Source organism: Lygodium microphyllum, chromosome 11 (assembly GCF_053477565.2).
Source record: "Lygodium microphyllum isolate KBCC chromosome 11, Lygodium_microphyllum_v1.1.10, whole genome shotgun sequence".
NCBI lineage: Eukaryota > Viridiplantae > Streptophyta > Polypodiopsida > Schizaeales > Lygodiaceae > Lygodium > Lygodium microphyllum.
The window spans coordinates 142,970,783-142,984,167 of NC_141145.1; the positions used below are offsets into that span (position 1 = coordinate 142,970,783).

The 13,385-nt window shown below is 38.9% G+C and overlaps 1 protein-coding gene across 2 annotated transcripts in view; it reads right to left on the minus strand.

Annotated features, from left to right (window-relative positions):
- The window catches only part of PAS1 (FKBP-type peptidyl-prolyl cis-trans isomerase family protein), a 268,332-nt gene that overhangs the window by 26,274 nt on the left and 228,673 nt on the right, over window positions 1–13,385 (minus strand). For both annotated transcript variants that reach the window (XM_087688278.1, XM_087688279.1), the window contains exon 13: window positions 12,854–12,923. In XM_087688278.1, coding sequence (XP_087544404.1) covers window positions 12,854–12,923 — 70 coding nt within the window. The remainder of the gene's footprint in view (window positions 1–12,853; window positions 12,924–13,385) is intronic.

Genomic DNA, 13,385 nt, shown 5'->3' on the forward strand with positions numbered 1-13,385 from the left:
GAGGTGATCGCCCAGGTCCATTCGTCATAATCAAGTATCTCAACTACTCCTTGGATTGTCGATAGTGGAGCTACTCATCATATGAGCTCCCTCGAGGATGTTTTCATTTCCAGAGCCCTCGCAACTGGGAGAGGCCGAGTTGAAAACAAGTCCTCGATCAAGATTTAGGCTCATGGTTGCATCAATTTTGCCACTCACTAGGTCTTGGATCATGCTACGCTAGATGATGTATACTACATTTTCTAGCTTGGGGTAAACTTGCTATTTGCTCACCAACTTTGCTAGTTGGGACAAGTGGTCTTCTTTACAGTGACCTGGTTGAGGTTCTCGACTCTTAGACTGGTTTAAAGATTGCTTGCAGTGAGGCACAACCTAGTAGCTTGTACCAAATGACAGTTCCTTTTTGAGCCAACAACTGAGGGCTTTGAGTTCCATTGCTTCCAAGATTTAGCCATTGCACGGGAGTCTACAAGCACTAAGCATCTTTGGCATTTTTGCTTAGGACATCTCGGATAGGACTCTCTTTATGAGTTTTTGTGTTGATAGATGGTTGATAGCCTTCCACACCTGAAGCTATTGCAGAATATCTGTAAAGCTAATCAACTCGAGAAGCAACACCATACCTCATTTTGTCAATAGTCTTCATGCTACTAGTGCATAATCAAATTGGTCATCGTGCAAGATACATGAGTAGTGACAGTGAGCGAGTTCACCTTCCACAAGTTTTCTAAGTTTCTATAGGAGCATAACATCTCTCACTAGCGATTACTTTTAACCCCAAAAAGTAATCTCAGTCTAAGTGGGGTTACATAGTTTAAATTGAGATTACTTTTTGGGGACAATTTCTCTCTCTTCTTCCTCTCAAGCTTTTCTCCAAGAATCCATGGATTCAATTGCTGAAATTTTCTTCCAATGGCTATTTCCCCCTGAAGAGACATCAGAGCTTGATTCTTTGTGTCATAAGCTTCAGGTAGAGTAGCATATTACTCAAACTTGTTGAGCTTGATCAGCTAGGACAGCAAGAACAGTTGGCACAAATTGTGCTAATTTTCCAGCTCATCTTCTCCATGAAATTTCAATCTATGAAGCTTGGCTATGGCTTGAGCAAGCTTTGTCAAGGTTTCTTTCAGGTCTTCAGCAAGCATACATGGTCTCTTACACTCCTTGATCATCCTTGATCACTCTTGAGCTTTCAAAACCCTGGCTATGGCAGATTCAGGGCAGCAGTGAATTTCTTTTGAAATTTCTTCAAAGATCAAAGGGCTTTTGCTCTAACAAGTATCTTGAAGCTTCTTCAATAGTCAAGGGATCGACATTGATGCATTCTTGAACTTGAAGCTTCAAAGAACGGTGGCTATGGAGTCAAAACAGGGCAACCACTTGAATTTTCGGAATTCTTGGACTTTGAAGGATGGTATCATGGGGCTTTTGGTTCTTGATGCATCCTAAAGCTTCTATGCACGGGATTATATTAAGAATTCATGGTCTTGCATCAATATTGCAAGAATAGGGCTTCTTCTTATCATTGCAAGTGTATGGACAGCATATGCAAGCTTCAAAGCTTCAATGGAAGAGTTTTTTTATTAGGGATTGAAGTCTTCTACCTTTGTGGATGCTCATCATTGAATTCTTTCCAAGATTCCAGCCACATTTGGGCTACAAGGGTCACTTATATCAAAATTTTGGATATTGGAGCTCTCTTGAAGATAAATTGGAATCTATGAGCTACAATTTCATCATGGGAATTGCAATTTGAATGTATTCTTGGCTACATCAAGTGGGAGTTCAGGAATTTCAAGTCTCATACAGGTATTAGAGCTTCCATAAATTTTCACTTCAACAGTACAAGAGATAATTCTTAATTTTGTTCTTAATCCCTTAAAAATCCAATTGCTTAAGCTATCCATTTGTTGAAAATGGATAATTAAGAGTAATCTCATCTAAGAATTACCATTTGAATTGTATGTAGACCCAACTTAGGGCTGAATGGTGTCATGCTGAATTCTTTTCATTTTACTCAATAAAAATCAGTAAATTGTTGTTAATCCCTTCCACTTGCTGGAAAAATTGTGCTAATCCTAACCTTGAAAGGCTTGTTATGATGGAATGCAATATGGCTGAAAATAAGATTCAATTGGTAAGTAGAATTATATTGTAAAGCAGTGAGTCACTACTGTAGGTATTCCTTACCCATATCCATTTCAATTCAGTCCTATTCCATTTTGTTCTTGCATATCATGAAATGGCAAGATCTTGATTCAGCCATGCATATCATACTTTGATTGATAGAATACTAGATCTGCCATGTATATTCTAACCGAGGAAAAATGTTGAAGCTGAACGAGATAGTAAGACAAAAGAGAGGTGACCCTCCCTTGCTATTCAAGATTCCGTAGGGGTGCACAATCTGGCCCAGAAGAAGCTTTGCACACCTTCCAGAGTTTTAGAGCCCATTTAGGTGCCCGTCTTGCTGTTTTATCCCTCACCACAGGTGGTGGACCATGGAAGACCACTTGGGAGAAGTGGATGAAGATTTGAAGACTTGGGGTACCGAACAAGGCAGTTTGTAACATCCTTGGGCAGATTTACAGGTCTTCGACACAGGTACCTATCAGTTGCAGGTGTTTATCGGATACTCATAGGTGCCTTACAGCCTATCATAGGTCTATTAATTGCTTTAAAGGTCTACAAGTACTACAGGATTCATTTTAGGGTCAAACAAGGTTCCCACAGGGTGTTAACAAGTTGCAGGAATTCTCTAGATAGGTACACAGTTCCTATTACAAAAAATTCTGTCGTGATCTGAATGGGGATCTTAATAGCTTGATTTGAAAAGGGGATGTTAGGATTTCATTTGAACCAAAAAGTTTAGTAATCAGACATTGGGAGCAAAAGTTATGGTCAATTTACTGACAGGGGGTCTAGTGGACTGCACCTAAATAGACTGTCTTGGATATGCTGTTTGAGTTCATTCTACCCATTAATTATATTGAAAATACTTCAGTTCAGCCATCCAATATGAAAGGAAAGGGAATTGATCAGCCTATTATGTCAACCTTTGAGAGAGGAGACCCATCTACAATGAGTACTCATTACCAGCCACCAATATCATCAAAGCACCATGCTCGTCCTCAATTCAATCCAAGACGTGAAGCTACTTATGAAGAAGAGGATATAAGAAGAGAGGAGAATGAGGAGTTTCATGGATGTGACCCCTTCTACACATCTTTTCCCTCTCAATCTTCCATCAAGCAAAAAGAATTGGAGTTTCATGATAAGGATGGAAGATGTGATGAAAGAAGGTCATTCTATGATATCACCAACAAATATAAGTCATTTTATGGTCAGCCCACTAATGGACAACATAATTCTTTTGGATTGGGACAATCGAATCATGGTGGTAATAATCCTAGACCAAATTCCTTTGGAAGAGATTCAATGAATAGAGATTTTTTGAGACAATCATCTTTTGGGCCACATTCCAACAACTTTCAACCAACTTATAATGAAAGGAAGTATAAAGAGAAGATAACCATTTCCAACTTCAAGGGGGATAATGCATCCCCAACGGAGTGGGAAGAATGGGTAAACAAATTGGAGATGTACTTCACACTTTTTCCTCGCCATGATGAAGCCAAGATCTATTTTGCAGCACTCCATCTTGAAGGCTACGTGCATATATGGTGGAGATATATGCAAAGAGTTGGTCACAATTTTGCTTCTTGGGAGGATTTTAAGAAGGCAATGTTGGAAGTGTTTGTCTCTCCAATGGAAAAAGAAAGATTGCAAAGAAGATGGTATGGTCTTCAACAAAGGGGCATGTCTGTTCGTGATTACTCTAACATGTTCCTTAACCTTTCTATGTACATTGAAGGGATTGATAATTTGGCAAATATAAACAAATATATCTTTGGTTTAGATTTAGCCCTCTCTTCAGAAGTAGGTGAAATGCAGCCTAAGACAATTCATGGAGCCATTTTATATGCTGAAAGATATGGGCAGAAATATAGAAGAGATTCAATGGGAGTTCAACCAAAAAGTGCAGGGTATTCACTACCTAATCAGCCTTCAAAAATTGGAACACATTTCGGCTAGCAAAGGGATGAATATGGGCAAGAAACCAAGGGAAATAGCAACTACAATAGTAATTACAGCAAGTTGCCTACATATCCAACGGTCTATGGATTAAAACCAAGTGGAGGAAATGGTTATAGACCAATGGCTGAAGCAAAACAGAGCTTTGCAAGGGCTGAAAATGTACAAAAGGGATTTTAAAACAACACTTACAGCAAAGTTCTTTCAAATGAATAAATTAAAGACATGAGGGCAAAAGGGTTATGCTTCAAGTGTGGAGAAAAGTGGTCACAAGACCATAGGCTGAAATGCAAATCTAAAAACAACAAGCTCAACTTTGTTATCATTGATGAGATAGATGAGGATGAAAGTGAAGAGGGGAATGTATTTCAGGTAGAAGCAAACCCTATGGTTGAAGAAATGTATGATGAAGAGGAAGGAAATAATGATGAATTTTATGATATTGTGGACATTTTTCCTTTTGATCCGGGTGGTTCTTTATATGTAATTTCTCATGATGCTTGGACCGGTTATAAATGGGAAAATACCCTTAGACTTGAAGGGTTGATCAATAACAAAAAATTTCGTCTTTTGATTGATACGGGCAGCACCCATAGCTTCATTAATACCAAATCTTTGCATGGGTTGAGACTGCTTTCTCAACAAATGCAAGCGCCGTTGAAGATTCAAGTTGCTAATGGAGCTTATGAATCAAGTAATGAAGTATACCTACACACACCTATTACCCTATCTCCTTCATGTGTTATGAAAGTGGACTTGATCACCTCGGAAATGGGTCCCATAGATATTGTCATTGGCTGCGATTGGATTTACAAAACATGCTGATGGAATTCCAATGGAATGGACAGTCTATGATATTGAAGGGCATTGGTCAAAAGCAAAAGGAACTCATCTCTAGGAATAAGATGCGTAAAGAAATCAATGCACGGTCATGCATATTTACTCTTTGCTTGCGAAAGTGGATGAAGAGCAGTCACCAAATAAGCCATCATCTTCTTCAAAACAAAAGGATCCAAGAATGGAAAAGCTATTGGAAGAATACAAAGATTTATTTCAACAACCATCATCTTTGCCTCCAAAGAGAGAGGTAGACCACTCTATTGACTTGCTATCCAACACAAAACCCATCAACAAATCTCCCTATTGCCTGTCAAAGTTTGAAAGTGAAGAAGTGGAAAGACAAGTTAAAGAATTGCCGAAAATGGGTTTAATTCAGCCAAGTCAATCTCCGTTTGTCTCTCCTGTGCTTTTGGTAAAGAAGAAAGATGGATCTTTTCGTATGCGCATTGATTATAGGGAGCTTAACAAGTCCACGGCGACTTTTTGGATAAGCTCAACGATGCAAAGGCTTCACCAAGATTGATATTCGTTCGGGTTATCATAAAATTCGAATGAAGGAAGGGGATGAATATAAAATAGCCTTGAGAACTAAAAGCGGGTTATATCACTTCTTGGTTATGCCATTTGGGCTTTCAAATGCACCCGCTACTTTTCAAGCACTCATGAATAATATATTACAGCATTTCTTGTTCAAAACAGTCCTTGTATTCTTTGATGATATCCTCATCTATAGTAAATCCAAGGTTGAGCATTTGATGCATGTTCGAGAGGTCTTTGACACATTAAAAAGACATACACTCTTTGCCAAAATATCAAAGTATTCTTTCATGGAAGATGAAGTGGAATACTTGGGTCACATTGTTGGAGAGCAAGGCATTCGTGTGGATCCTTACAAGGTGAAGTGTGTCAAAGAGTGGCCTACTTCTATGAATTCTACTTCCTTAAGGGGTTTCCTTGGATTATCTTTCTTCTATAGAAGGTTTATAAAAAATTATGCTCATGTGGCGGCTCCTTTGACCGATAGGCTGAAGAAAGAAGCTTTCTTTTGGGACTCCATAGCCGACAAGAGTTTTAATGAGCTGAAATCTCTATTAGTTTCAGCACCTATTCTTGTATGCCCGGATTTCTCTAAGGAATTCATTATATGTGCAGATGCTAGTGGATGGGGAGTTGGGGCTGTTTTGTATCAAGACCATGGAGTTATAGCCTATGAAAGTCGCAAGCTTGATGACAAGGAACGTCAACTACATGTCTATGAACAAAAAATGTTAGCAATTTTGCATGCTATCAAAAAGTGACATCACTATATATATGGCAGTTATTTCAAGATAAAAAGCGATCATCGTGTGCTGAAATGCTTCCTTTCCCAACCAAATTTATCCCCTAAACAAAAAATGTGATTAGCTACTCTTCAAAGCTATGATTTTGAAATATCGTATATGGCTGGAAAAGATAATGTTGTGGCGGATACTTTATTACGTATGTGGGCATGTTCTTTATACTCAATTTAAATCATACATAAGAATTGAATTCATGACATCCAAGAAGAATATTTCCTTGATGAGCAAGCATCAAAGATGATGAAGGAATTTCAACAAGGAAAAGGAGAAGAGTATCCCAATTTTAATTGGCACAACGGTCTTTTATGGTATCATGGTAGAGTCTACTTGACACCACAATCCTCTTTCAAAGACCATATTTTGCATGAGATGCATTCTTCACCTTTAGCGGGTCATCATGGGCTGTTCAAAACGTTTGACAACATCCATAAGAGTTTCTATTGGAAGGGCATTTGGCGGGATGTAAAGGATTATGTAATGCAGTGTTTTCCGTGTCAACAAAATAAAGACTCATCTCTTCTACCTAGTGGCTTACTTCAGCCACTTTCTATTCCTCAAGGCAAGTGGACTGATATCTCTATGGATTTCATTGTGGGATTGCCTACAACTAAGAATAGGTGGAATAGCATTTATGTAGTAGTTGATTGGTTGACTAAATCAGCCCATTTCATCCCTACAAAGGCTCAATTTACAGCAAAGCAAGTGGCTCAACAATTTATGGAATGTATTTTCAAGCTTCATGGTTTGCCAATGAAGATTGTGTCCGATTGTGACACTAAGTTTATGGGCAGCTTTTGGAAAAAATTGTTCTCTTCAATGGGGACTCTTTTGACTCCTAGCACCGCATATCACCTGCAAACGGATGGGCAAACTGAAAGAGTTAATAAATGGCTAGAGGTTTATTTAAGGCACTTTTTCCATGAGACACAAAATGCATGGGACCAATGGCTCTATCTTGCAGAGTTTTGTTACGACAATACTTACCATATAAGCATTGGCATGTCTCCTTTTGAAGCTTCATGGTTTGCCAATGAAGATTGTGTCCAATCGTGACACTAAGTTTATAGGCAGCTTTTGGAAAAGTTTGTTCTCTTCAATGGGGACTCTTTTGACTCCTAGCACTGCATATCACCTGCAAACGGATGGGCAAACTGAAAGAGTTAATAAATGGCTAGAGGTTTATTTAAGGCACTTTTTCCATGAGACACAAAATGCATGGGACCAATGGCTCTATCTTGCGGAGTTTTGTTACAACAATACTTACCATATGAGCATTGGCATATCTCCTTTTGAAGCTTTATATGGCTACAAAGTACAAGTACCTTCCGCATTATTTCATGAAGATGTAAATCCACAAGCCCGTGAGAAGTTGGAAAAGATGGAGGCCCTTATGAAGCAATGCAAGGATAACATTCATAGAGCTCAAGAGACAATGAAGGTCTATGCGGATGAGAAAAGAAGACATGTGGAGTTTGAGGAAGATGAATGGGTATTTTTGAAGGTTCCCAAGTCACGTTATGCTTCTCTTAAAGGAGGACACAACAAAGTTGCTCATAGGTTTTATGGCCCTTATCGTATTATCAAGTGAGTTGGGGATCTTGCTTATCAACTAGACTTACCTTCCAACACAAGAATCCATAATGTCTTTCATGTGTCTCAACTTAAAAAGATCTCAAATTCAAATTCTTGAAGAATTACCTCCCTTGGATGATGATGGCTTAATCATCTATGAGTCCGAGAAGATTATTGGCAAGCGGGAGAAGGTTCTAAGGAACCGTATTCTTATTGAATACCTTATCAAATGGAATGGTTTGCCTATCGAAGAGTCTTCATGGCGACAAACATCATATTTGAAACAATTTCCATGGCTTTAGCAAGAGAACAATCCATAAACAGAGCAGTAAACAACTTATTGTATTAAATTTCTGTGACAAAGTAAATTGTCTTATTGGCTTCAAACTTCAATTTTGAAGGCATGGCTGGGTACTACATGTTATCCTCTACATTTCTATATCTCAAACATGGAAAACTTCTAGCTCAAGTTACGATCCATTTTTGTACTATAGCTTGTTTTGGACAATTTACAGCAGCTTGTTCCATTTATGTGGTCCATCTTCATCAACATGGAGCTTTATTTCAGCATGAATTCCAAATGCTTCAAGCTATATTTGTAATCATCCTTGTGATTTATTCCCAATTCAGCTTTGAGGACAAAGCTCTTTTCGGCCAGGATGGCTTGTAATAAAGCATAAGTCACTTTATTCTAGAGGAGGCTAGGGTTAAGTATAAATGGGGGAGATGAAACTTGTGAGGGATCTTTTTGCCATTTTTCAACTATACATGTTTTGAGGCTCCTTCCTCCCACCAACTAAGAGGGTGCATACTCTTAGCCACCAAGATATGGGGTGCATACCATGTCCCACCTTGACATGAGGTGAATATTCATGTTGCAGCTTACATCTTTGATTCTTAGCCTTCCATGACAATATTACTTCAAGCTTAGCTATCTTGGCTATGGCTATTTTACAAACTTGATGTATTTCTTGTATTTCTTGAAAGAATGGTATATTTTATGAATTTCGCATTCAATTGACTTGCTGTGAGAACTAGTTTATTACAACACTCTTTAGTTAGTAGACCAATATTACACAAATCAGACACAACCTATAAGTACGCCTCTTAATCCCATTGGCCATCTTTTGAAGGAACCCCTAGATCAGCCCTTCAATGAGCATATCTATAGATCTGTGATAGGGAAACTCATTTGGTTGATTTACACTAGGTCCGATTTAGCTTACTCAGTTAGTTTGCTTAGTCAGTATTTCATTCCATCTAGGATGTCCCATTGGATTGCATTTTGTGTTTTGAGATATTTGAGGTATATTTGTTCTTCTGGCCTGACGCATAGTTTCGGTTTATATTTGCAAGGGCACACTGACTTTGATTAGGTAGAAAACCCTGACACTTAGTGTTCCCATGGTAGCTGCCTCTTTACCTTGGGCACGGCACCCATCTCTTGGGCTCTCTTTTGCAATAACTAGAGTGCAATTGCACTAGTTGGTAAACCCATCATTACCCCTTGGATGTGGCATGTTGGCGTTTATTTCCATTTCACCAGAGAGTAGGTTGAGCTAGGTACTATTCCCCTAGAGTTTGTGCCTTTATTAGATAATTTTGTAGACACATTAGACAGTCACTCAACCAGTGCATTAGTACTTGCTACCAAGATAGGCTTGGGTACATCCTCCCCTACTTCTTTAGATTGATGGAAAGAGGGTGATTCCCTCTAGGTCTACCTTCTAGTTTGAGAGGGGGTGGATGAAGATACAAAGTACAATATACATAATGTCTGAAAAATAAATTGTAAACAACATCCTGTCACCACTAAGAGATGAAATCCATGATCACATCTACATTGCCTCTTGCATAACTCCAATGTATTGACATTGTGTTCTTGTAAATATGCATCTATGTGTATTTTCCCATTTTTAGTCTTTGGAGTGGTCGACTCCAGATCCACCATATTTATGGCATTGCACATGACAATTCTTAAGGTAATTTCCCTTGCTTGCTTAGTTTGACTAGCTTGCTTTCCACACATCTTTTTTATCTCTCCACATAACCCCTATATTTTCTTCACTTCACCCTTAGCCCATTCCTTCGTCATTAACACCCAATAGTCATAAGGATGGCTTGCATGTTTTGTGAAGGTCTTGGGTTTGACCATTTGTTAGTCTCCTGTTAGTTACTTTATTGACTACAATCCATATTTATTTAAACAAAGGGTTCATTGTGATTCCATTTGTCTTTGCAGGACTTAGTAGGCTACTCGGAAGCCAATGTGCACCCTTTATCTGCTGCCCTGGCCTCTCTAGGGTGACCACTTGGACTCCCTTGGTAAGATGACCATCACCTCTATCATCTTGGTAGGCCAGTTGGCAGCTGATGTGCACCATTTGTTCGATGCCTTGGTTGCTTTGGGGTGGGATACCTTGGGGAAAAAACATCAAAACAAACAAAACTTTGGGTTGGCTTTCATTTCTAGCTTTGTCTTTTGCCTCAATAGGGAGTGTTGAGTTAAAATATGCATTACATGCTGATTAGACTCTTGAACAACTCCAAAAATGCTTCTTTAGTATAAAAACCCTTAAACCAAGAGCGATTCTAGAGAGGTAAAATGGAGAGAGGTTCGAAGTCCCAAAACTTTCTACAAATAGGCAAGTTGCTCTCCATTCAACACAATCCTGTTTTTACAGGCTTCAAGTGATCTAGCTTTGATGTCCATTTTCTCAACTTAAGAGCATGAAAAGAGCAAGAAAAGGACTTGTATGCTACGTGGAAAGAGTGCCCATTTTCTCAACTTAAGTGGAAATCCTTGAATTTATTGTCTCTCAACATGGAATCTCAATGGATGGGAAGAAGGTGAAGACTATTCTTGAATGGGACCAAGATCAACTCAAGATGTGTAATGCTTCTTGGGATTCATATACTTTCACCAAATCTTCATTAAGAATTATTTGTGTGCAAATTTGATGCAAAGAAGGCTTTTCAAACATTTAAGAAAGCCTTTACTATGATCCCCCATATTGATACATGTAGATCAATCCAAGCTTTTCTTCTTAGAGACTAATGCATCGGATTTTTCTCTGGGTGCTATCCTTTCCCAAACTAGAAATAATGGCTGAGTATATCCGGTAGCTTTTTATTCTAGAAAAATTTTAACTGATGGTCTTAAATGTGGAAATTAGTCAAAGAATTTGTATGCATAAGTGATACATCCAACAATACCAAAGTCCCTTGCCACATCAACCTTATGGATCAATCCACCCCTTGTTGATTCCTAATCACCATTGGTTATTTGTGTCAATGGACTTCATCACAAATCTACCTTCCTCCAAGGGGTTTGATTCTATACTTGAGGTGGTTGATAGATTTACCAAGATGACACACTTTATCCCTACCCACAAGACAGTTACTAGCAAGGCACAACCCGACTTTTCCTCGAACATATCTATGTGGACAAGCTTTGATATAGATTTAATATGCAAGATTGCAAATCTATATGCACTTCTATGGAGCTATGCCTAAAGTTGTCTATGCATGATCGTGAAGATATGTCTAATGTTGTAATTTACAGCTAGGCTGTTAACTATCTTATTTATTTCAAAAAACCCTTCACATTTAGTGTGCAACATCTCAGGTGAGCAGGTTTATGCACAACCCACAGACTGCACATTGGCAAGCTGTTCAGCAGATCTTCAGATATTTGCAAGGTACTCAATCACATGCATTATTATTTCCCCGAAGTGGGAGGGTTTTGGGGGGGGGGGGGGGGGGAGGGACCTGCTTTAACATGCTAAGACACTACCTAAGTCAAGGAGTTTTATCAACGACATCCATTGAAGCCAAGAGTCTTACCAAGAGACCTCACTGCTCCTCGTAAAACGCATCGCTGAAGGAGAGGGTAATGTCATAAGCTACTATTTTTCTAGCAACTTCTAGAAGATTCGAGAATCTTCTTAAACATTTTAAGAAGGTTCTAGAAGATACTTTGGAAGATTGTAGAACACTGTTTGTATCAGCAGTTACATCAGCATTGCTTATGTCATCACTTATGTCATTGATGATGTCATCATCTACGAACTTCTCTTTAACCTCCTCAACTCTAGTATAAATAGGAGCCTGGGGGTACAACCCCTTCAGTCTTGCCAATACCAATTGTGAGGCTCTTGTGAGGTAAGTTCACTCTAATTCTAGTTCAAGCCATGTATCACCAATTCTTCTAGTCTTGTCTTGTCTTGTCTTTGACAGCCTGTCTCATTTGGGGCAGTCCACTGCAAAGTGGCCTACTGTCTTTCAGGCAGAACACTGCCCTAGGAGGCCAGTGTAGTAAACCATTTCTACCATACATCCCCCAATGCACTGAGGGGATTGTGATGGCTTGAGGAAAGGATATGAGTGACAAGGTAGGAACATCACCCTAACTGATGGGTGCTGAGGACACCCCTCCACTACTGCACTCTATCAAGGTCCATTCCTATGAATGACACACAAAAAAGATAAGCCAATCTGGGCAATGTGAGGGATGGAACATTTGATGAGGTCTGGGAAATGAACTATGGTAGCTGTACCATCACAAAGTATGGAGACATCCCTGCCCTTGACCAGAATTAAAGTTTGATTGTTAAGTCGTACATGCAAAATATCCTAATATTGTTGATTGAAGCCAGTTTGCCAAATTTTCCTCTTGGAAGTTGAGTGAAGAAGTAAAGCATGTTTGTTCAACTGTTGAGCCAAGCTGATTCTTCATGGAGTTGAGGATATTGAACAATCATAGCCAAGCTAGCACCATGAGAGATGAGCAGCATCTGACAGAAGAGATTCAATATATGGGATATCAGGCAGATACATGCTTCTACAATTTAGAAATCATGGGACCAACAATGCCGTACATTTCTCACGATATTGCTTGGCTGAAGACAAATAAGTTTCATCAACAGTCATGTTCAAAATTCCAAAACATTGCTATACCACTCATTGTGCTACCAAACCATTAGGCTCTTGACAAACCATCACACCTTTGCCTTTTCAAAGTCTAGGAGTTCAACTTCCCACTGAACAGTTGCACCTTCTGCAACAAGATTGGGCCTGCAACAGAAGTTCTGATTTCATGGCTCCAATATTTGTAACAGGAAAATTCTGAAATTAAAATGCACAATGATATGTTGTGAATTAATATGAAAAATAAGGCAAAGCATAGACAGAAGTCCTTAATACCAAGCTAACCTTTCTGTGGCAATTAAACCCATCCATCCAAGCGGTACTGGATATAACAGAACTTGAAATAGTGGGAAGACCTTTTCTTTCTTGAGTTTACGGTAGAGGCAAGCCTTATAAACTTACATCTTATTAAATTAGTGGTTATAAACAGTCCTAGAGTGTTCAGGCTATAAGAAGACCTTACATGTGTTCAATATCTCTTTAGTGTTGGATTTTCTGGTGAATAATACGTGAACTTGCACTCAAACAGTCAGAACAACATAAATGTGTTATGACCACCTATATCGGCCAGGAGTATATGCTATTCTAGTTAGTAATTTGCAAAAGATT